At 40.0% G+C, this 25,581-nt stretch overlaps 1 protein-coding gene and 1 long non-coding RNA gene across 2 annotated transcripts in view; one reads left to right on the top strand and one right to left on the bottom strand.

Moving 5' to 3' along the window:
- The first annotated feature begins 9,064 nt into the window (after window positions 1-9,064).
- Window positions 9,065-9,468, top strand: LOC132978388 (uncharacterized). The gene is made up of 2 exons (XR_009673905.1): window positions 9,065-9,300; window positions 9,384-9,468. It is a non-coding gene; the product is annotated as an uncharacterized LOC132978388 (long non-coding RNA).
- A 2-nt stretch (window positions 9,469-9,470) lies between these two features.
- Window positions 9,471-25,581, bottom strand: part of vipr2 (vasoactive intestinal peptide receptor 2) — a 45,790-nt gene continuing 29,679 nt past the window's right edge. The window contains exons 5-13 of the mRNA XM_061043558.1: window positions 20,637-20,734; window positions 20,183-20,315; window positions 18,749-18,899; window positions 17,370-17,430; window positions 14,940-15,009; window positions 13,084-13,175; window positions 11,763-11,892; window positions 11,597-11,638; window positions 9,471-10,752 (exon numbers count right to left, since the gene is read on the bottom strand). Coding sequence (XP_060899541.1) covers window positions 10,579-10,752; window positions 11,597-11,638; window positions 11,763-11,892; window positions 13,084-13,175; window positions 14,940-15,009; window positions 17,370-17,430; window positions 18,749-18,899; window positions 20,183-20,315; window positions 20,637-20,734 — 951 coding nt within the window. The 3' untranslated portion in view covers window positions 9,471-10,578. The remainder of the gene's footprint in view (window positions 10,753-11,596; window positions 11,639-11,762; window positions 11,893-13,083; window positions 13,176-14,939; window positions 15,010-17,369; window positions 17,431-18,748; window positions 18,900-20,182; window positions 20,316-20,636; window positions 20,735-25,581) is intronic.

The raw sequence follows: 25,581 nt of genomic DNA, 5'->3' as shown, positions 1-25,581 counted from the left end.
CAATATGTGACCTTTAACATTAATAATAATAATAATAATAATAACATAGCGCTTCTCTGAATACTCTAAGACGCCTAACAAAGAACAACAACAAAACAAAACATTGAAAACAAAACAAAGAAGAAATAATCTAAGAGAAGGAGGAAACTGTGTGTGTGTGTGTGTGTGTGTAAAGGTGAAAGGTTAACAGAATGTCTATACGCAGGTCCATGTCTGCTGTGGTGCAAGGAAAACTAGTGGGCTTAAAGCAACAGGTCAGAGGAAGGTCCCACGTCCACATATGATATTGAAATCTATGAAATACAGAAATTTGGCTTTACTAGTTTCGTCAAAGTACTGCATGCAAGTGTAGTGAAGAAAAGTATAATCAGCTTTCTGTAGAAACAGAGGACGGATCTTGATGCTGGATGAGGGTGTAGATTCACTGAGTGGTGACAGTGAGGGGTAGTCATGTAGAAACTGGTTCTGATCTTCTGTGTGTGAGAGCTTCTCCAGTTCAGCGTCTTTCCAGATCGAACAAGAAAAGGGTTTCCTGGCCCAGCTGAACTCCTTTCTGCGTCATTTCTACTCTCTGTAACGACGACTGTCTGAGTTTCACTTCCTTAGAAATCCAACTAGATCCAGACACATCGAACACAACATGTGTTTGTTCAGTGAACGTCAGCCCTTGTTGGTTGCAGGAAGAAGAGGGAGGGGTTAACAAGCTCTGATTCATGTTTCATTCCTCTAACAGGGCAGATTCTCTACATGAATACATAATCACTCTCTGTTACATGGAAGCAAACTCTATAAGCAAGCATGTAAAAAACTCTAGTCACACATTTCTTAACATGTAACAATAAGTGAATAAAACACAGAGAATAACTGAACAGGTTTTACAAGTACTGTCAGAACGAAGCCACCTGAGAGCACCAGCATTACAAACTGTGAAAATCTGAGACACCACAGGGAGGCGTCAGAGTTCCACTGAACTTCACCATCATTGGAAGATGTGTTTTTCACATACTGGTGGTTCACATGCTGTACATACATCAATACACTAACCTGACCTTCATTCCTTGTTTTTGTCTATCAGATGGTCAAACTGATAATTGAAGCAGATCATTGATATTGTCTTTAGACATACTTCGCCTCAGATTTAAGTCATAATCCTGTTTCAAATACAAACCTATTCATTTCTTCTGCTGCTTTAATTTACAAAGCCTCCCCTTGCAACAGCTGGTTTAATTCCAAGTAATGGAAGTAGTACACAGACCAAAAATTGTTTTGAAATACCTCATACCAACAGTGAAATGTTACCAGACAACTCACTTACTACTTGCTAGCTGTAAACATAATTACCATTCCAACAAAATGTTTAATTTGACCAAGAGGCAACCTCCGGTGTGGAAAAATTAAGCCAATGTGGAAGTGCAAAATCCTGCAGTCCATCAGTTGCCACAAGAGGCTGGCTGCAGGAAAACCTGACGTCACATACACACCACATGCAAAAAAACTGTTTTTTACAGCATAAATAAACATTTTTTACAGCCTGGTACAAAAAAACAAATAGGTCTGGTTAGTTATTGTCATCACTGGCAGACACTGTACGGGGGGTGAATTTTTTAAAAACGGCTCTGTTTTGATTTTATAAAAGCTAGGTGCGTAGCTGACATGATTCCAACATTTGACTAGAGCAGGCATGGGCAAACTACGGCCTGCGGGCCATATACGGCCCGTTGGGGTTTTTAATCCAGCCAGCCGAACTTGTCCAAATTATATTATTATTAAATTAAATTTTATTATAATAAACCTCATTCGTTTTCCCCTGTAATGCCCGCATTTCCCCAATAGATGGCGCACTTCAGAGTGTGGTGTATTATTCCTCTCTTCACTTTTTCGCTTTGCCCTATGAACCCGTATGAGCCCTTCTGGAAAAACAAGCGGATCAAAGAAAAGAAAAGTGGACAGTGAATGCCGAGTGTTTAATACGGAGTGGACAACTAAATATTTTTTCACTGAAGTCCGATCAAAGGCTGTATGCCTGATATGCCGAGAAACTATCGCAGTTTTCAAAGAGTACAATATCAGCCGTCACTTTGCAACGAAGCATGCTAACTACGCTAGCAAGCAGTCCCCGCAAGAATGGGCGGCTGCGGCTCAGAGGTTTAAGGATAATTTACAGACTCAGCAACATTTTTTTCACCAACAAACTGCGATTCAAGAGTCAACTACCAAGGCAAGTTTTTTGCTGGCATTCAAATTAGCAAAGGCTAGCAAGCCTTTCTCCGAAGGCGAGTTTTTAAAAGAATGCATGGTAGAGACAGCAGGTCTCTTGTGTCCGGAGAGCCAAGGCCAGTTTGAAAAAATCAGTTTATCACGCAGGACTGTGACTCGCCGTGTGGAACTGATTGATGAAGATATAGCCAGCGAATTAAACAAAAAGGCTGAGTCCTTTAAGTTATATTCACTAGCGCTGGATGAAAGTAATGACGTGAAAGACGCTGCTCAGCTCCTCATTTTTATCCGAGGGATTAATGACAGTTTTGAGATAACGGAGGAGTTTTTGACCATGGAGTCCCTGAAAGGAAAAACGCGAGGAGAGGACTTATTGTATAACCAGGTGTCTGCTGTCATCGAGAGAATGAAGCTACCTTGGAGTAAACTTGCCAATGTCACAACGGATGGATCGTCAAATTTAACTGGAAAACATGTTGGGCTGCTGAAAAGAATCCAGGATAAAGTGAAACCAGGATGTTATTTTCCTTCACTGCATCATCCATCAGGAATCTCTGTGTAAGTCTGTATTGCAGCTTAATCATGTCGTGAATCCAGTTGTAAAACTTGTTAACTTTATACGAGCAAGGGGACTTCAGCATCGTCAGTTTATTATGTTCCTGGAGGAAACTGATGCAGATCATCAGGACTTACTGTACCACTCTCGTGTCCGCTGGTTAAGTTTGGGCAAAGTGTTTCAACGAGTGTGGGAGCTGAAAGAGGAGATCAGCGCATTTTTGGAGTTAATGGGGAAATCCGACAAATTTCCTGAGCTAAGCGATATACCTACGTATGTGAGCAGACATTCAGCGTCATGAACATCAACAAAGCCCCTCACAGATCCAAGTTAACTGACCAACACCTCGGATCTATCCTGAGAATTACCACTACAAAACTAACTCCAGACTTTAATGCACTGGCAAAAAAGGGAGATCAACAACACTGTTCCCACTGAAACTGAACGTGAGTTTCTCTACTGTGTTTATTAAAATTTAAATTAATTAAATGAATGCATTTGGAAATCAATTTGTACAATGAGCCTTGCATATTCATGCTTTGCTACCTGTTAAAGGCCAAATCCTTTCATGTAATGGCTTTTACATGTCATTTATATTAGTTCACACAAACACTCCATCCATCTGTTCCTGGCCCGGCCCCTCTGTCAAATTTTAGAACCCATTGTGGCCCGCGAGTCAAAAAGTTTGCCCACCCCTGCTCTAGAGGCATTCATCAGCGCTGATATGGAGTACAAGAGTACACAGAATTTTAACAATGTCAATCTGCTTTAGGTGTTTTAAAAGCCAATAACTAATATCATAACGGTTAACGGTTTGGATCAGTGCTTCTGAGAAAAAGTTAGCCAAAAGTGCACTACCACACGTGTCATGGGGATTCCACAATCCTCGTCTGTTATTAATAAGTACACATCAACCCTACGAAGCCCTGTTGTTTCGGCAACTATTTTATCATACATGAGCAACAGAGCGTCCACACGAACCCTCACATGACTGTTGAGTTGAGAGGCAAAAGAAAAGTAGGAGCTCAGTTACAGGCATCCATTCATAGCAGAATTTGTGTTATTTTGGTGAAGCCAAATAAATAATTAAATGAAACCAGAAATTCACTTTTGTGCAACATTTTCTTATTCGCTTATACATGCTGCTTGTCGATTGTTGTATGATAGCAACATCACTTTCAAGACTGACATTCAACCAAGACAGAAGCAGCTACCTATATTTATATAGGTACCTATATATATATTGTTTTCAACCGTCTCAGTGACTGGCCCTTGAATTTCTCCCTCGATGTCTATCCTCGGTGGTTTTACTAAATCCACCAACACCAGCACTGGAAGCGTTTTAGAATGAACACCACCCGCTACTACACAACACTTAAATAAAGCTGTCAAACATTATAAGTCTCATATGTTCATCCAACCAAAAGCCCATTATATAAAATCAGCTTGAAAGGAGGTTAGCTTCTTTGAACCCAACACCACATAGTTCTGAAGCTGTAATCAACCTCAAGCAGCCGCTTCTGGTGCTGGCTACATGGAGACAAGTTTGTTCCATGTGTCACACCATTCAAAGTAGACTTTCCAGAGTTCCTGGGCAGCAGTCTGTTTAGTGTTTCATGTTGCCCCTTCAAAGTTAAACAAGTGCACTGGGCTACTATTTCAGTTGAGAATGTCATAACAGGAAGGTGGGAGTGGGGTCGACTGGAGCTTCTGTATTGTGTTAAACGTGAGGGTAGTTAACTTTAAGGTTATCTGGTACTCTTAAGACACAGATTGTTTTTGGAGTATCTGTTGATTGGTTGTGCATTGAATCTATGAAGGTTGTTGAGAAGAGAATCCCTGTAACTGCAACCTCTTGGCAATCCAGCTCTTCTGCTAGTAAGACGCTCTTTGTTCTCACGCTGACAATAGTCGCATAAATCAAAAACAGCCTTAAAATGGTTCTCTCCAAATCAACGGGATATTTTAACATGTTGCGTTTTGTGTTTGGCCATCATTACCACTGTAGCACGGAAAGGGATTCTTTCCACCAACCAAAGGACTCCAGTGTGTCTGACTCCAGCCTTCAGGGTTGAATCGGTACGCTTGGCACCCCAACAGAAGGGTAGCAAAAAAAATAAGGACGGTACAGATCAGTTATTTTGGTATTTTTCACAACTTTTACAGTGGAAGAACCAATAAACTTTACCGAACTCAGGGGAACTGAACCGGATCGCTTTTTGGAAGTGGAGCACAAGTTGTCAATTACTTTTCTTTACCTCCTGTGCATCTGTGAACCCCACTACTATGAGCTGTTCCCCAAAAGTCCACTGATGGATTCAATTGTCTTTTAGTTGTTGCTGCAGGCGCTGACTCTTTGTTCTATCATACAGGCACGATCCAAACCAACATTGGCAGCAGATCAGACTTTGTTTTCCATAAATACATCAGACAGCGTGATGTTTGCAGAGCCAGCCGATTGTTAAAGGTATGAAAAGACCCGTTTCCACCAAGCGGTCAGGTTCAGTTCGATACACATTTATTGGTGTTTCCACATTCAAAAGTTGGGAATGGTACCAAAATAACTGATCTATACCGTGCTACTGTTTTGCTACCCTTCTGTTGGGGTGCCAAGCATGCCGTTTTTGATCCTAAAGGTTGGAGCTAGACACACTGCAGTCTGTTGATTGGTTGAAAGAATCTTCACTTCATATGCGACAGCGTTAATAAATGACAAAGAAAACGCACCATGTTTAAAAGTCTTAATTTGGAGAGAGTCATTTCAAGGCTGTTTTTGTTCTTCGCGACTAATGTCAGCGCCTAGCTCCGCCCCATGGACGACCTTCCTAGGAATCATTGATCTTTGTTTATTGTGTCACGTTCTTCTACTTTGTTTAATTTATTGGCGGTTTTCACTATGCTGTGCCGCTGTGATTTAGTGATGTGTAAGGGTACTGTTGGCTGTGGAAATGCAAGCAAGATCAGGGGTTTACCATACCAGACTGTACTGAACCAAACCGCATCCCTTGGTGGAAATGGGGCTAAAGTTAAAGACGTTTCTACAGCTTCAAACCAGCATTAAAACATCAAGAGATAATTCAAATACTGACCGTTAGAACCAAATGTAAAACTGTTATGAGAATATTTCTTTCAACTCCCGTCTTTTCTCTTTGGTTAACTTTTCTTTACTCACTTCATTTCACTTTCATCCAGCAGACTGTGAGAACTGAAGATGACAGGCAGTCAGTTTCACCCTTTATCTCCTTTGACTTCATCAGATAAACCAGATTAGAGGCTAAAAAATAATTATATTCAAAGAAAAATGGAAGAGCGTGAACACTGTTTATCTAACTGCTCTTCTTATCGAAATCTATTACGTACATTTGTAATCTCATCAAATGCAAAGGGCAACCCATGTGAGTTCTGTTGAAGACAAAGGAAAGAACAGAGAAAATCTGCATAATGCTTCTCTGAATAGAAAAGATAAGAAGTGAGTCAATTTATGTGTCGAGTAGATTTAAGAACACGTGGTTTATCACAGATTCTTGCAGCTGCTTGAGAGATAGTAAATACTAAGTTGAGGGAAGATAACGTCCAGATCTGCAGAAGACAGAAAAACGATCAACAAGCGGCCATTCACTGCAGTGGCACAACAAAGACGTTTTGAGCTTTTAAACCTGCAGGTTTAAAGAGAGCTAAATCTATAAATGACTCGTTCATGTTTCCTTCATTTAAGAAATATTGCCAACTTGAAATCAGTTGTCTCACATGCAGAGTTGGAGATGCGGATTCATCTCCAAACTAAACTATTGTAATTCCCTTTTCAGCAGCCTCGATGAATCCTCCCTCGGCTGCTTAAGTCCAATTCACACATACTCCGTGCGCACCGCGGTCCGTCAGCGCCGCGCACTACGTTCTACTTAGCTGCCACTCTAGTCAATCATTGTGTTCGCACAGGGCGCGCTGCGGTCTGTCTCCGGCGCGTGCCACCGACGGCACTACGCTCTGCTCCGTTTCAAATACGCAGCGAGTCTATTTTCACTGGAGTACGCTGCAGGCACACATCAAGCTGGACAGAATATGACAGCCCAGACAGGAAGTGAAACAAGGAAACGCACGGAGCATCCGGTCAATTTCAAAATAAAACACAATATACGGACTCGTGATCGTATTTTTCATCACTTTTATCAACATTACGTCAAAACAGGAACCGAATTAACAACAATGCATCCTCAGAAAGACAAAGCAACATGTTGTTTGCATGTTTTTCTCTTTATTCTCACAGGATCTTGTAATTCGCCTGTGATGTGTCATGGGTGCGCTGACGTCCCAAAAACGGATCCAGTGTGAATGGGCGCGAGCCGTCCGACGGAGCAAAACTGTGGTGCTGACTGTGGTGCTGACGGACACAGAGTATGTGTGAATTGCGGTTACATATGATTCAAAATGCAGCTGCAAGATTGTCACCAAGGTCCAGTTCAGCCAGCATATCGCGCTAATGATGTACAAAAAGAAATGATCATTGTAATGAAACTTTTTTTTTTGCAGGGATAAACTTCATCTCCTAAGGCTCTAAGGAAACCCTGCAAACAATATACATTTAAACAGAGTTGTGTGCTCTAATCTAATTGAATTGATCCCTGCGGATTGACAATAATCAGACAGCTTCATGGGGGGTTTATTATCCCCCCAGTGTAGCATATAATGCTGAACCAACGAGCTGCAGTGCTGATCTCAGCCTGTCTTCATGTAGACACTGTAATCTGTAAGCGTGTTAGTACACCCTTAGTCCATTATCTTTACTTTTGGCTGTTGAGCACCTGTAAAACAGATTCACCCCCCCCCCCCCTCCTGGAGGATTCTGGTTTGCATACACAGTAACCAGCTACAATAAGCTTTGTGCTTACTCATCACCCTCACACAGACCCATCTACCCAGCCCGCCTTCTCTTTCCCAATTAGCAGGGTCTTCGCCTCGAGTCTCTCTGTCAGCTCAGATCAAGACAGCTCATCTTCTCAGAGATGACGGAGCATCCAGCTCGCCACCTCTAGGCTGGGTATCTTAAGGATGGAGACAATATGTAGAAAGACATGCGCAAGAAGGACAAAGAAGAAAACAAAACATTGGCAGAAAACTTAAAGGCAGGGTTGGTAATTTTCTCCAGATCCACTTTTTTAAGATTTTGGTTGAAATTGTCTTTAGGTCCTGACAGAAATGAATAATTCATGTTCTCTGAAAAAGGAACAAAGAAAATCCGTCATCTGTAGCAGTTGTAAGAATGTAAAAACCTCGACCAAGGTCTGACAGGAGGTACCAATCTGATGAACCAATCAGACGCCTCCCTGTCTCCCTGCTTGCTCTCTACCTCTTGTGTGCTCTAGCCCACACTCAAAACGGGTCACCGATGACGGAGTTTATACTGTGAGTTTACTTACAGCTGAATGAGACATGAGACGACGTAGTTTCTACACAACGCAATCGGTGAGCTGAGGTCCACTTCTGGAGCAACGGCAGTCGAGCATGTAAGTGACGGGGCGTGGCTTTTGAGGGAGCACAGAGGGGAGGGGGTGGGTGTAGACGGGGCACTGAGGGAATGCTACTTTCAAAATCATGCTAGTTTTAGAAAATTACCAACCCTGCCTTAAACTCTGTGGCAGGTACTGTTTTAGCTTATTAATTGGATTAGCTTATTAAAATAGCGCAATCATAGCGAGTGTCTGGAGGGCACTTGGAAATAACTTAATTCACACAGTGCAATGTTTTACAAAGATAGCCTTTATCAAACATCTTTTACATGACATTCATGGTGTCTCTTTTCAGATTACACAGGTTAAATAAAGACCTGATACTCAACATCATGTCAGTCAACATTAAATATGAAATCACTCTACAAACCAGCACTGAGTTGTCCTCAGGGTTTTAAATGCGCTCAACCACTAAAAAGTCACAGAGTTGTCTGATGAAGAGGAACATGATTACATTGTATTTGTAGTATGCTTGATGTCACTTTTCTTGAGGCGTACACTTTATTTTTATATTTTTTAAGTATGGACCTGATGTGCTGTTGGTTAAATGTTATAATTTATTTTCCCCTATAGGAATACACATATTTTTATTCCTGTGAAAACCAGATTTAAAGCTGAGATAACTAATTAATTCAGTTCTCTATCTATGTGTATGTAAAAGCAATTAATCGATTAGAATCAGTCATTTGGAAATTTGACAATTGGGAAGATTATGCTCTATCAAGAGTTTTACAACAAGTTATTTGTCCATTGATGTTTACTTCTCAACATTGGGATTATTTTTGGACTATTTAAAATTATCTTTAATTGTGGAATATTTGTTCTCGTGTATGGGTGGGTCCTTGTACGGACTTATCTGAAATGTGGTGTTCCACAAGGTTCAATCCTCGGTCCTCTTTTTTTCAATCAAAAAGTACATGAAAACATCATCCTCAAAGTAAAAAGTCGACTTTTATGCAGATAATACTCAGGTGTATTCCTCCCTCTAGGACGTAGGATGTTATCCAAATTATTTGGGTAGCTGTCACGTGAAGTACATTACAGTCCATGTAAGACATGTTTCTTATTTGTACAAATTCAACAACTCGTGGCACTTTTTACATCAGTTAGGACCTCTAGTCCTTTATGTTTTTCCAACAAAAATCATAGCCAGAGGGAGTGATAAAGCAGTAATTAGTTTCATGTTACCTTCGGTCAAGTGTCACCAGATTTTTTTTGTCTTGTTGCGACAGTGAAAAACGACATGTAAAAGACATATAGGTCACGTTGCACTAAGCAAGCTTTTACTTTTTTCTTGTCATCTCTTGACAAAATTCACTTTAGAATCAAGAACACAAAAATCAATGCAAACAGGCAAAAGCGTGACACTTGCTGCATGAACAAAATCCAACATTAGTTCCTTTCATAATAAAGTAATTATCTTTTAGGTTTCTGTATACACTGGGCCCCTCTCCTTTAACTCTTCTTCGCCTCAGCTGGTGCAAATAAAAATGTAGATCACAGACTGTTGACTTTAAGCTTCTTTTTTTCACAACATAAACCAATTTGAAACATACCCAACACTGTATAGTACTATTGCATATAACACCATAAATGAATAATTTCCAGCACAGCTCAAGGTCTGAAGTTGTATCAAATCAAATTTCAAAACCCCATCTGACAGTGATAGTCTCCCGCTTTGAGGAGCGTATGTGAACAGCCAGGTCAGGAGAATATCAAGAGCAGTCCCCCTGAAATTGTCTAGATATTTTCAGGAGTGTATATGTCTTAACGGCTAAATAAACTTGCAAACAAAAACAGTGCCAGGCTTTATCAAATACATTTTTTCTCCCTTAAGTTTTTTTAATTGCAGCAACCACACGGTCATAATATAATGACCCTGACATGGCTGCTACTGTGATACTAACCATGATTAGGAGAATAGCACTCCTATATACACACACACATATATATAATTATATTTAACAGGTGTATATCAAATATGTAACATAATGGAGGTATATTTCTTGCCAAACACATGAGCACAGGTCCTGTCAAATCAATAAACGTAACTGTACATCTGGTCATGGCATATAAAAATGAAAATGGTTCCTTGTTTGCATCAAACAAAAACACAGTCATGGGATGGCCGAGACAGGCCGAAGGTCCACTTAAGGTCCATTTGAAGGCTTGCAGAGATTTGTAAAGCTAAAACCAAAATCTGCTCTGAAGTAATGTGCAGCTCCCGACCATGTGGATCGTGACTTCACATTCACATTTACTTTGTAAATTGTTCAACCCAGGTGGACTATTTTTTTCCCCTCACAGCACCGTCGTCTCTGACTGTAGGATGGACTGAGTTCTGGAGTTCCTGTGAAAGTGCACCATGTGCTCCGAACCATTCCTGGAGGTGAGGGTGCTGTTCAGGTGGTGCGCTCTGCTCAGACGACAGTTCAGACAAATACTCCGCCACTTCCTTTTCAGCTCACCTTGAACCTGCAAAAATTAATCAGACACATTCATAAATGTCATTATTTTATTTGTAAGATTAAATCTTTCATTGTTTATAAGTAATAACTAAAGCAAGTCAAAGACTACATTTTTGAATCCTGCTTAATCTCTGAGTTTCAGGAGTTAATCATGATTAATCACATTTTAAAACACGTTTGAAAATTCACTTTTTTGGATTTAAAAACTGTTTTTTGGGGGCTTTTATTTTGAATGTTTGTACGGTCTTAAAGGCACAGTATGTACATTCTGCCACCAGGGGGCTCTCAATCAAAACAATAACAAAAGATGACATATAGGCTTGCGGGGAATCATGGGAGTGATTCACTCTGCTACTGCTTTTTATTAATTTAGATATTTTAATATACACATTGTTATAAAATTCGTTTTAACTTGACCTAAGTGTACTTTACTCCCTGTTTGAATCCAAACCTGCTTTTTTGGAACGTCCCGTAGATCGCAGGTTACGGCATTAACTTAACCACGGAAAAAGGAACTTGTTATGGATCAAAAAACTAAATGAAAACAGCTCAAAGGGAACAGTAAATTAGGACGATATTACTTTACTTTTTTTCTAATCTGAAATGAGACATTCAAAGATGCAGCAGTGCCGTTCTTTTCCATTACAGACAACACAGAGATTCTGCATGCTTACCTACGGGGCGCTTAAAGGGAAAAAAAGCCATTAATGCATTAATTTTGGAGCTTAATCGCGCCACAGTTAACGCATTAATGCTGACAGCCGTAGTGATAACAACTGCTTGAGTGTTTGCCTATTAATATTCCTTAAAAAATGTATTGTTCTTAGTTGTTGCAAAAATGTAAATATTACCTCACTGTTGAGGAAACAGTACAGAATGGCCAAGACCAGACCCTGGAAAAAACACACCACAGTAATCTTAACCACTCTTCATCAGCTGAAATCTTTAACTTACAACATGAAAATAACACTGACGATGACTTTTATGTTGGTGGAACGAACGTGTGTGTAACAGCACCTGAAAGGATCCGAGGGCCAGGTCAAAGAATATTTTGTAATCTTCTGCAATGGATTCACTGAGAGACACGAATACCACATAATGGATCCCAAAGAGAGGGATGAGCAGGAGAGTGGATTTGGCCAACCTCCTGGGGAAAGAAAAAAAAAAAAAACATGCGACAACATTTTTTTTCAGATTTTTCTCTGTCCCTTAGACTGATTTCTTTACACACAAACATTGAATGTCAAAACAGTCCTAACTCCCAAATCATAAAGATTTCTACATTATTGGGTATTTAAAGATTTTTTCTTTACCCTTCTTTCAACATATATGCTGATTGTCTGTTTACTCCACATCCAACTTCTGTCAACACTTGATAACGGTTAAAATTATCTTAAATGTTTGATTCAAAATCCAGTCCAGAAATAACCTGAAGGAAACCTTTGAATCTGAACGTAGCCTGGATGAGTCCCACCAGAGAGGAAAATAACTGCGTCCACATTCAAGGCATTTCTGTCCAGCAATGCTAATCATGCATTGTGTCTTCAAGGATCCCAGAGTCCACCTGGATCCACTTTGGTATGGCACCATCATATGATTATTAGGACCTCAGTGGGTGCTTCAAAACTGAGGCAAAAGTAACTTCTGATATGGCAGTTGCATAAAGGACTCACACTGTACCGAGATGCACCTACAACTCTCATATAAGACGATCAAATCCTCGACCCCAATTCCACTCTCCAGCTGACAACTCAGCTAAGCAGCACACTGAAATACTCTGCACTGACACTGAATCCTCACTTACACTAACAGAAGATTCTGCAGTGGAACAAATCAGAGTTAACTAAAGCCTTTCATCACCTCCTGCCGATGAATCTTAAATCCCAGCAGCCGCAGGACGCGAGAATACCTGACAACTCAGCACACCTTAGATTTCCCTGGAGGTGGTAAAAACTTTCTGAAGATTAAACACACAACCGCAACTGACCAAGAAAAGACTCACACAGACTTTGAATCATGCAAGACTGTGTGCCACCCACACCCCACCTGCAATATGAAACGCTGCCATATGTACTGAATGTAAGCATCACTCTTATCTCTCCAGACAGCAAACACTGAGAGGATAAACATGTTATCTGTTATATACAGTTTATTGTATCCACTGTAGCTCACAAGCAGGTGAAGAATTTGCCTATTGCATACTTGCACAATCTGTCATTCCCATCAAAGCTGAAACCACAAAAACAAAAAAAAACAGGTTTGCTGCAAAGATCCAAGAAGGCAGAGATGGGGTTTCTCTCACTGGTTTTTTTTTTTTGTTTTGTTTTTTTAACTGTACCTGTATTGCGATTGGTCATTTCCACCCACGTCTGGACACCTCAGCTTCTGAACCAAGATGCGGATGATGCTGATGAACAGAATGAAGTTCACCTTGGAGACAGACAGGAAATAAAAGCTGAAGTGTCAAGAAGGATCCACATGGGGGAGTCATTATTTAGCTGTGGTAAGACAGTTTTCCACCCACAGAAAGCAGACAATGAAAAGTAAAGGTGGAAACAGCAAGTATGTCCAGTGAGATAGCAAATCAAAAAACAGTTTAGGCTTTCAGTTAGATTGAAGTTTAAGTATAAGATGTTTGTTCTTTGAAATTTATAGGGGCTTTTCGACAGCAACCTTTGAACCTTTCTGGGGTTGCTGTTTTTTTTCTATTGGATTGGAAATTTTTTGTTGGTTTGCAACAGAGGTCCATACCTGTAGACAACACACTTCCTAAAAACAGCACAAAGACATATACATATAAAACATAACTACCATGGATATCATCATGATGGACATGAGTGAAATAAGGGACACAAAGACCAACCGTACAAAGTAAAAGTGTACAGGCAACAATGCCTACAGATTATTTAAAAACCCAACTGCTGATGGGACAAAGGACCTCAGGTATCTGTTAGATTTGGCTCTCCTAACATACTGTAAGTGAACCTCTTCCCTGTCTGCAGACGTCAAAACTCTGCATCCAGAGGGTGCTGAGGGTCTTCCAAGATGGCCCTTGCCTTCTGAGTGGCTCTTACTTGAAAAATATGGCCAAGGTCATTCAAGTTAACGCCGACAATCTTTTAAAAGTTTAACTGTTTGTATGTCAAAAAGTGATTGTCCAATCACATGGAAGCATTTAGAGTAACTAAATCATGGCCAAGAGAGAAGAGACTTAGCTTTTTATGTTTTACTTGCAGAACCCAAAAACAACAGCAACAGCTCAACAGCGCTTATTTTGTAAATGGGCTACACTCCAAAAACAGGTCAGTGATCCCTATAAACTTGAGGGTTGCTAATGTTAGCTAGACTACAAAATGGTAAAACGGTAGATGGACTTGAGCTTGTTTAGCACTTTACTCGTCTTCTCAAAGTGCTTTTACTCCACAGGCCCCCCCCTACCCATTCTACAGCTATGTAGAGTGTCCATCAGAAGGAAATAATCCGATTCATACACATTAATACGCCGCTGAAGAAGCAACGGGAGCAATTTGGGGTCAAGTGTCTTGCCCATCAGATATGTGGCTGTAGGAGCTGGGGATAGACCCCCTCAACCTTCTGGTTTAGAGACATCCAACTCTACCACTGAGCCACAAGCCGCCCCTTGCAATGATGATAACCTGCACTGGCTAATGGGGCATTGCATCTAATATAATGCAAAAAGACAGAGTATCATCAAGTCAACACAGGAAAGTCTGGTGAAATATTTAGGAAAAAAAACAGAAAGCTGCTTCTTTACTTCCATGTTGTTTCTCTCATCTCTCCTTTTCAGTTGAGCACCAATGGAACCGTTAATTAGTCACCCGGTTCTTTTTGAACAACTCAAAGACAAAATGAAAAACTAGCTAAAAATGGCTGTCAAATCAGCTAACAGTCGTCAGTTCAGTCAGGGAAATGGACAGTCTCTAACTTAAGATGATTAGCCTGATACCTTGCACAACATTTAGTGTTGAATGTACAAGCAATATCTTTGCAAATTGTACATGTGCAGCCCTTGAATTGAGAGATATACCAACAGTACCTTAAGGGAACAGGGGCTTAGAACTTGTTTCTATTATTCCAACCATTTTCCCCCCATTTGATCGCAATTGAACACTTGCTGAACCGAGACACATGAAACACCTGCCAACAAAGAGGAGGCAATAAACCATGACCTACCATAATAGAGAATCCAATTGGTCCATTGATTACCCAGTTGGGTATAGGGTTGTCATTTCTTTCCCAGCATCTGGAGAAACAATACATTGCTATAATGAAGCTAGGATACATAATATATTTGCAAAAACACAACAGCTACATGAAAGATTGGATGGTTACAACCAGAGCTGAGGAGGGCTGCTACATTATCAGTTTTTACAGATCCACTTTGGCTGTAGCCCCAAAGTCTCTTTAAGACATTCAGGTCTTAAGCCAAGTCTAATATCCTTCAGGGCGAGAGTGGATTCCAGTCACAAATCCATCCATTGATTTTCCAGACACTATCAAAGTCCGGCTGGATTAGTCTGAGGCTAACCCAAGTAGCCATTTTTCCTTTAAGCCATGTCCTCCAACACTTCCAAGACACTCTTCCCAACATTAATAGGTCATCTTGAGTGTGTAATTCCTATTGAGTTGCCCCTTGTGTCTACTTCCAGTTGGACATGGCAGGAATACTGGAAGCATCATCACCAGTGGGCCGAACCATTTTAATTGGCTTCTTTTGATGTACAAAAAAAAAAGGCAATGTTTTGATTTTCCTTTGAGGATCATTCGGACGCCTAAGCTTCTCATATCTCTGAGGATGAGCTTAGACATCCTGCAAAGGGACTAATTAGAGCCGATTCAATTGGAAATCTCATTCTTACTCTAATAAACCAAAGCCCATGACATACACCTGAGGGTTTAAGAGTTGAATAAATAGTTATTTCAGAGCTTAACCTTCGTCTTTATGATGGTCCATTGAATGGGTACCATTCAAAGGTTCATCATATTTAAACATGAAGAATTGGCGTAATGGTTAAGCATGGAAGATTTCTGGCTGTACAAGGCCTGTCTGATACTGTGTTGTTGCTAAATGACCTTGACTCTCAACTTTCAACTTTCAATTCTTCCAACAAGTTTCAGTTTGATTGAGCCTGAAAGCAGTCAAGTCTCAAGATGCCAGTTCTGTGCGTTGATCTCAACTCCAGTCTCAAACAGAAGACTCAACAAAATCGATCTTAATTTACTGTATAGTTGTTTACAGAGGCGCTGCTTGTCAACAGGCAAGGCAGGCAATCCAGTCAAGCCAGTAGGGGGCTAAACCAACGACTGAGTAACTTGAAACCAGTGGTTCTCAACTGGTGGGTCGAGACACAAAAGTTGGTCGTGGATCGCAAATGTGACTGGAAAAAAAAGTATAAAAAGTCTATGAAGTGCTCTTAAAACATGCTGGTGTTGTTTCTTTTCTTTGTTCCGTCATATGTTTCGTACAATTTGAGGTCCAAACTGCACTATTTTAAATTAAATAAATCTGATTGGTTGAAAAAATCTCAGAAAATAGGGTCACAATTTTCATGATGGTGGTGGGTCCTTAAGACTAGACCAGTTGAGAACCACTGCTTTAAACCATATGTATCAGTGACTCAGAATTTTACAGTCATAGTAGAAAACCTCCCTAAGTGGGTCCCATCTGACAGTACTCACTGCTGTTGCAACGCTAAGCATCCACTATTCCTGTGGAAACTTAAATGTGTCACTTAAAGATGCCGTTGGTGTGAGATTATTTTTTAACATGATGGAAGATGAATGCTAATTGGAGGGGCCCCCAGTGAATTTTGCTTAGCCCCAACAGACTCTAGAATCACCCCTGGTTTTGTTTTCATGCTTTTGACTGCGTATAACGACCATTCATCAGGAAGAAAACAAGGCAGAGGAAGCCTATAGAGATCGAGTTGCACACTTAATGTTCAATAATTAAAAATGTTGATATATAGCTCCAAGGTCAAAGGATGGACCTTATTGTTATAGCTTCATTTACATTCTCCATGCAGCCTCAGTATCTGTGCTGTCTTTTCTCATTAGTTGTTGTTATTGTTGTTGTTGTTGTTGTTGTAGAGTCATTCCAATACATATTTTAAAGAATGGCCCCCAACTCTGCTGCCCTTGAATGATATGCAACAGAAGCGGAGCTGATCCACTGCATGAGGCTCATTATGATGACTACTCAATGCATATCCCCCCAGATGAATGAAGCAATAAAGTGCCCTTTGACATGAGGAATATTGGACGTATTATTCTCCAAACTGAGCCACACTGTCACATGGGTATGTGCTGGCTGAATCTAATATGAAGAATGTAATTTTTGGACTTAATGTAATCACTGATGCGGAGCCGCCTGTTGAACATCAATGTGTACTACACTGCCCTCTAATGTCATTGCAAATCCCTGTCACCTACCATTTAATAAAAGGAAAGAAAAATAATGTATTCATTCCAATTCAAGAGTGCAAAGGGTAAGTTTAACACAAAACAAATTAGAGCTCTTTCTTGATCATAATGGTGACCATAATGATGTCACATTTTCATGCCGCAGAGTGATGTGTTTTACGATTGGCTGCAGACACTCACCCAGTGTCTTCCAAGTAGACCCTCGTCATCACCCATGCAAAGACGAACACCGTTGGGATTCCTGCAGAGGGTCGATGAAGAAAACAGATCACTACGGCAATTTGTAACAAACCTCTTATACTATTAAGAGTTTAAACTTCCCTTTGTTTGCTAATTGATTATAGAATAAGTGCATGAAAGTCATTGGTTCCCAACCTTCTTGGTTGGGAACCAATGGGTTCTCAAAGGTTGAGAGGGGTGGGAGTCTGTGGCTGTCCTGAGGTTGTATGAATTAGATTTAAATAAATTAACTTATTTCCTGATAAAGCACTTAGTGGGAACTTTATACAACGGTCTTTAGGTAAGAACGTGTGTGTAGGCCTACTCTGGTAGACTTTCAGAAATGGAAACGATTCAAATTGAAGTCAATGTTTGACGGCACAGTCTCGCCTTTTTTTTGTGTCCGGGTCCATGGGGTGGGGGTGGGCAAGGACAAAAGGTTAGGAACCTCTGATTTAATCCATATAGATTACATTTAGCAAATTTATTCCAACATTATTATTACCCAGTGTTGGGACTGGAATGCCATTACTATTTGTGGTAACATAGTAGTGGTTTAGTTACTTTCCAGTAGTGTTGTAGTGCTCGAAATCGGTCTTGGTCTCGAAACCCCTTTTTGAGGGTCTTGGATTTGTTTCAGAATCAAAAGCATTTTTACTCGGTCATGTCTCGGTCTCAGACTTGGTGAACTCCAGTTTTCAAATCAAGACCGGTCAAGACCACCACTGAGCGGCTATCTTTCCACGTCATTACTGTGAAAAGATAGAAATCTCTTTCTAAAAGAACAAACAACTTCAATTCATTTTTAAAAAGATTTTTATTCCCCGGTTACGGCCGCAACATTCCCGTTGTTACGGTCTAAGCGAGTGACACGCCTCCTAATCACAAGATGAGGATTTTTCATTGACATTTATGGCCCTGGTCTTGTCTCGCTCTCGCCCTGCCTCTGTCTCAATCCATAAATGTCTTGGTCTTGTTTTGGAGCACTCTGGTCTCGGTTAGTGTGGTCTTGACTACAACACTACTTTCCAGATTCTGAATGACATTTAAAAGCATTCGTTACTTTATGTGAAACATCAGCACAGCAGCATCCGGGGAGACCGAAACAAACACAGGCAGGTTGATCATTCAGCTATGAGCTTCCTGTCTCATGAATACTGACACCGGGCATGGGATGATATGCACTATATAGCAACAGAACTGGGAGTCGGACCTGTGACCAGGAAGATGAGGACTGGAAACTCTGGTAAATAGGGCACCTGCTCTACCAACCGAGCCAAACCAGAGTCCCCAAGCTGTCTGAACTTTGTTGGATTTAAAGAAACAGCAGGGGGGCCTACCCCAGCCGATGAACATGTAGATGATAAAGCGTCTGTTCTCGGAGAAGATGACGACGAGCAGAGTGTGGAGGTAAAGGCCCTCCACCAGCAGCCAGAAGAAGTTGGCCATGATGAAGTACTGGAAAAACACCAGGCTGGCTCTACATCCAACCTAAAACACACACACAAGGACATCGAGCATAAATGCAAATGAGCATCAGGTGCTTTAGAGAATAAGAATAGCTGTGAAATGTACTGAAATGGGGAGGTCAATTCTTGGTTAGTTTCTTAGTTCTGTACATGTTTTTTACGTTCCTTTTTGTTGTGTTTCTTTAATTGGACGCTACAGGAGAGCGGCACAAATATTCCCGGCTGGATCTGAACCCTTCGACTACTAAGTGGATTTGAAAGCCTATTTCTCCACCCCTACTTTGTGAACCACTGTCCTACTGTACCCAGTTTATTCTTCCTTTTTCCTTTTTCTTACTGTTTTAATCTTTTATTAACACAAATCAACACACACAAAAGCTCTCCTATAGGGACGAGTGCTGCAGATCAGCACCCGCCAGAAACACTGTGATGCTTGCATTGGATTGCTGTTTTCAGTTTGTCTATGTATATTGTATCTGTCCCTATCAAGTCCAAATAAGGCTCTGCTGCCCTAAACGTCATGCTGTATTGAACACTTGACAAAGATAGCGATCGAGACCATGTATCTATTAGCAAAGGTATTAAATCAAGTGAGACGTTAAAGTCTTTATATGTGATTTTTCACACTTAAATATAATATAAATCAAGTATATCCTCTGAAAATAACTCTGTGAGTCATGACTGTCTACAATGGGTGTAACACCCGAGTCCCACTGTCTGTGATGTTTTCAGAGTTTTCAGAGTCCTATCTTCAGTTTGTTTACATCGCCCGGACGGCCGGCTGACTCCTCCCCTTGCGTATGAAAGTTGTTTAATTGAGGGACTAGAGAAAAGAAGAATAACATACTGTACTCACTGCTTAACTGTGTTTCTAGATCACGCTCATTTCAGGTAAATTTACATGCAGTGTGAAGATACGAGCATAATAAAGATCGCTAGCATTAGCATGCTAACACAACAATGCACCGCGAGTTGTTTTGGTTTCATGCTGGTGCTCAAGGGCGACACCTGCTGGATCAAAAAAATCACATATAAAGCCTTTAAGTCATCTTTATAGACTTCTCGACGAGTGGAGTTTAAATTACATTCTACAATATGAGACTTTAACAGAGAGTTCAAGTAAAATGGGAACAAAACAGTGGAATGTCACTTCATTGAGCAAACAGCGTCTCAGTTTCCTCCTCTGCGACAGCTGAACTGTTCACACACGAGTGTGCATCTCCCTGTTCTACGTTGCTGCTTCACTCGTCTTCCCTCAGGACACGACACCCGGGCTCGGCCGAGGACAAGGGGTGATGACCTCACCAGAGACGGCTGGTTGGAGCACTGCGAGTTCCTGTTGAAGAGGATGTCGTCTTTCACCAACACCGCCACGGCTCTCAGGATGAAGGAGAAGAAGAGGTTGAGGTGGATGTAGTTCCTGGTGCAGTGGAGCTTTCTGAGCAAGCGATACACAGAATACAGATAAAAGGATTCACAAAGAGATGTTACAAAACCATTTTTATTTCATTTTCTTTCATTTTTTAGATTATTTATTATCTACTTATTTTTGTGCTGTTTTGCACTTTCATTGTATTTTTTTCAAGATGTCCGGATAAAGGAGCTACTGATATGTTTTTTAGTAGACAGATTTTTACGATGGTCACAGATTAGTGATTTGTGTTTCTTTGCTCCGTTAATGATCTGGTCCAACTTCTAATAAGTCATCCTAAAAGCTAACTAATGGGGGGAATTCTAAGATGTAATCATTCTCTCTTACCTGAATAGACAGAGGATGGCACTCCCTGTGGTTAAAGCGATCAGCGACAGACTGTGACCCAGAGTGTACAGCGTCTGCACGACCACATAGAAGACCAGCTGCAGACAAAGAGAGGCATGGAGCGGCATTATGGGTCATTATTCCAGCACTTTCCTCAAAAGAAAGATACCTCTAAAACAGGCATGGGCAAACTACGGCCCGCGGGCCATTTACGGCCCGTTGGGCTTTTTAATCCGGCCCGCCGAACTTGTCCAAATTATATTATTATTAAATTACATTTTATTATAATTAAACCTCGTTCGTTTTCCCCTGTAATGCCCGCGTTTCCCCAATAGATGGCGCACTTCAGAGTGTGGTGTATTATTCCTCTCTTCACTTTTTCGCTTTGCCCTATGAACCCGTATGAGCCCTTCTGTAAAAATGAGCGGACCAAAGAAAAGAAAAGTGGACAGTGAATGCCGAGTAATAATACGGAGTGGACAACTAAATATTTTTTCACTGAAGTCCGATCAAAGGCTGTATGCCTGATATGCCAAGAAACTGTCACAGTTTTCAAAGAGTACAGTATCAGCCGTCACTTTGCTACGAAGCATGCTAACTACGCTAGCAAGCAGTCCCCGCAAGAACGGGCGGCTACGGCTCAGAGGTTGAAGGATAATTTACAGACTCAGCAACATTTTTTTCACCAACAAACTGCGATTCAAGAGTCAACTACCAAGGCAAGTTTTTTGCTGGCATTCAAATTAGCAAAGGCTAGCAAGCCTTTCTCCGAAGGCGAGTTTTTAAAAGAATGCGTGGTAGAGACAGCAGGTCTCTTGTGTCCGGAGAGCCAAGGCCAGTTTGAAAAAATCAGTTTATCACGCAGGACTGTGACTCACCGTGTGGAACTGATTGATGAAGATATAGCCAGAGAATTAAACAAAAAGGCTGAGTCCTTTAAGTTATATTCACTAGCGCTGGATGAAAGTAATGACGTGAAAGACACTGCTCAGCTCCTCATTTTTATCCGAGGGATTAATGACAGTTTTGAGATAACGGAGGAGTTTTTGACCATGGAGTCCCTGAAAGGAAAAACGCGAGGAGAGGACTTATTGTATAACCAGGTGTCTGCTGTCATCGAGAGAATGAAGCTACCTTGGAGTAAACTTGCCAATGTCACAACGGATGGATCGTCAAATTTAACTGTAAAACATGTTGGGCTGCTGAAAAGAATCCAGGATAAAGTGAAACCAGGATGTTATTTTCCTTCACTGCATCATCCATCAGGAATCTCTGTGTAAGTCTGTATTGCAGCTTAATCATGTCGTGAATCCAGTTGTAAAACTTGATACGAGCAAGGGGACTTCAGCATCGTCAGTTTATTATGTTCCTGGAGAAAACTGATACGGATCATCAGGACTTACTGTACCACTCTTGTGTCCGCTGGTTAAGTTTGGGCAAAGTGTTTCAACGAGTGTGGGAGCTGAAAGAGGAGATCAGCGCATTTTTGGAGTTAATGGGGAAATCCGACAAATTTCCTGAGCTAAGCGATATATCTACGTATGTGAGCAGACATTCAGCATCATGAACATCAACAAAGCCCCTCACAGATCCAAGTTAACTGACCAACACCTCGGATCTATCCTGAGAATTACCACTACAAAACTAACTCCAGACTTTAATGCACTGGTAAAAAAGGGAGATCAACAACACTGTTCCCACTGAAACTGAACGTGAGTTTCTCTACTGTGTTTATTAAAATTTAAATTAATTAAATGAATGCATTTGGAAATCAATTTGTACAATGAGCCTTGCATATTCATGCTTTGCTACCTGTTAAAGGCCAAATCCTTTCATGTAATGGCTTTTACATGTCATTTATATTAGTTCACACAAACACTCCATCCATCTGTTCCTGGCCCGGCCCCTCTGTCAAATTTTAGAACCCATTGTGGCCCGCGAGTCAAAAAGTTTGCCCACCCCTGCTCTAAAACCTAACGAGCTTTAACTTCTGAATGAATGTCAGGTTACTGATACAGAAGGTAATACATCGGTAATATAAAGGAGCAATATGTAACTCTGACTCCTAGTGTTTAAAAAATGGGTACAATCCAAATTCAAAACTCTAGAGTTGATGCTCACACAGGTCACCATGTGGTGGACTCTGAAGCTTCAGTGTTTATCCAGCTCTGCATGGGTCTGTAAACCTTTCTGTGTTCTAACCTCTCTCCATTTTTCAAAAGCATCTCCAATATTGATCCTAGTTTGAGCACGTTTCTGCTCGTGGAGCTTATTAGAAACATGCAGAGGCTTTTTAGGTCGGGTACAATCACTTCTATCTGAACCACTTCTCTTGCCCGCTGCCATCGCTGCAACACCTGTTGGTAAATGACAAACAGAGGGGCGTCCAAAACGGCTGGATGGGGTTGCCTTTATACTGAATACCTTCTCTGGTCCAAACAAATCCAGATCATTCAGGACCAAATAGATAATTTCTTAATTAAAGCTTTCTGTTTGTGTGGTTTGTCCAAGATTGTCCTGGTTTCAATCTTAGTGTCCTGACTCATTAAACACTAAATGTCTCTATTTCGAACCCAAGTAACAATATCAACTACAAGCAGTGAAAATTCTACTCTCATGGCATCCTTGGTTTTTAAATGATTTCTTGGTATGTAGTATATATGTGCATATGCTTGGATGTATTGACCTGCTTAAAGGTTCTGGTTGGAGGGTTTGAGGGTACTCTAGTTCATCACTTTGGTCCACATTAAAACCGCAGATGTACTGTTTGATAGATGACATTGGTTTCAAACACTCAAGTCTCCCTCAGGACGAGTTCAGAATCCGTCCTAAGACTTTGATTTATGAAAAAAACATAGTGAAAGACATTTCAGTGCTTTCCACATAGTCACAAGAAATAAGAGATTAAAATGGATACTTATGGAAGCAGGTGTTAATAAATTAAATTATTTTTAAACGTAATTTACAACTTATGTTAAAATTAAATGACTGCTGATTTTGTTAATGATGGATAGGCTTCAGATCTGAAGATATCTGCTGCACTCACTGCAATGAAAGTTCACAGATTAGTGCTGAAGTGAAATGACAGAAAGCATTACTAACATGAAGGGAGAGAGGCAGAGAGAGAGAGAGAAAGAGGACATCACAATGGACGATTCAGAGCCATTCGTGACAAAAAAAAAGATGAGCCAGATAAGTGAACAGGACAGAGCTGCAGCCAAAAAAACAGGAACCCACTGGACGGATCAAGGTTGAACTTAGTGTGAGGACAAAGACACCAAAACCTTGATACAAAGACATAAAAACCTTGATACAAAGACATAAAAAACCTTGATACAAAGACATAAAAACCTTGATACAAAGACATAAAAACCTTGATACAAAGACACAAGAACCTTGATACAAAGAAATAAAACCCTTGATACAAAGACATAAAAAACCTTGATACAAAGACATAAAAACCTTGATACAAAGAAATAAAACCCTTGATACAAAGACATAAAAAACCTTGATACAAAGACATAAAAAACCTTGATACAAAGACACAAGAACCTTGATACAAAGAAATAAAACCCTTGATACAAAGACATAAAAAACCTTGATACAAAAACATAAAAACCTTGATACAAAGACACAAGAACGTTGATACAAAGCCATAAAAAACCTTGATACAAAAACATAAAAACCTTGATACAAAGACACAAGAACGTTGATACAAAGACACAAGAACCTTGATACAAAGCCATAAAAAACCTTGATACAAAAACATAAAAACCTTGATACAAAGACACAAGAACGTTGATACAAAGAAATAAAACCCTTGATACAAAGACATAAAAACCTTGATACAAAGACACAAGAACCTTGATACAAAGCCATAAAAAACCTTGATACAAAAACATAAAAACCTTGATACAAAGACACAAGAACGTTGATACAAAGCCATAAAAAACCTTGATACAAAAACATAAAAACCTTGATACAAAGACACAAGAACGTTGATACAAAGACACAAGAACCTTGATACAAAGCCATAAAAAACCTTGATACAAAAACATAAAAACCTTGATACAAAGACACAAGAACGTTGATACAAAGAAATAAAACCCTTGATACAAAGACATAAAAACCTTGATACAAAGACATAAAAACCTTGATACAAAGACATAAAAACCTTGATACAAAGACATAAAAACCTTGATACAAAGACACAAAAACCTTAATTCAAAGACATAAAAACCTTGATACAAAGACATAAAAACCTTGATACAAAGACATAAAAACCTTGATACAAAGACATAAAAAACCTTGATACAAAGACATAAAAAACCTTGATACAAAGAAATAAAACCCTTGATACAAAGACATAAAAACCTTGATACAAAGAAATAAAACCCTTGATACAAAGACATAAAAACCTTGATACAAAGAAATAAAACCCTTGATACAAAGACATAAAAACCTTGATACAAAGAAATAAAACCCTTGATACAAAGACATAAAAACCTTGATACAAAGACATAAAAACCTTGATACAAAGACACAAGAACGTTGATACAAAGAAATAAAACCCTTGATACAAAGACATAAAAACCTTGATACAAAGACATAAAAACCTTGATACAAAGACACAAAAACTTTAATTCAAAGACATAAAAAACCTTGATACAAAGACACAAAAACCTTAATTCAAAGACATAAAAACCTTGATACAAAGACACAAAAACCTTAATTCAAAGACATAAAAACCTTGATACAAAGACATAAAAACCTTAATTCAAAGACATAAAAACCTTGATACAAAGACATAAAAACCTTGATACAAAGACACAAAAACTTTAATTCAAAGACATAAAAACCTTGATACAAAGACATAAAAACCTTGATACAAAGACACAAAAACTTTAATTCAAAGACATAAAAACCTTGATACAAAGACATAAAA

The sequence above is a fragment of the Labrus mixtus genome, chromosome 8 (assembly GCF_963584025.1).
Source record: "Labrus mixtus chromosome 8, fLabMix1.1, whole genome shotgun sequence".
NCBI classification, from domain to species: Eukaryota; Metazoa; Chordata; class Actinopteri; order Labriformes; family Labridae; genus Labrus; species Labrus mixtus.
The sequence above is the reverse complement of the archived record's forward strand: the minus strand, read 5'-3'. Positions and strand labels throughout refer to the sequence as shown.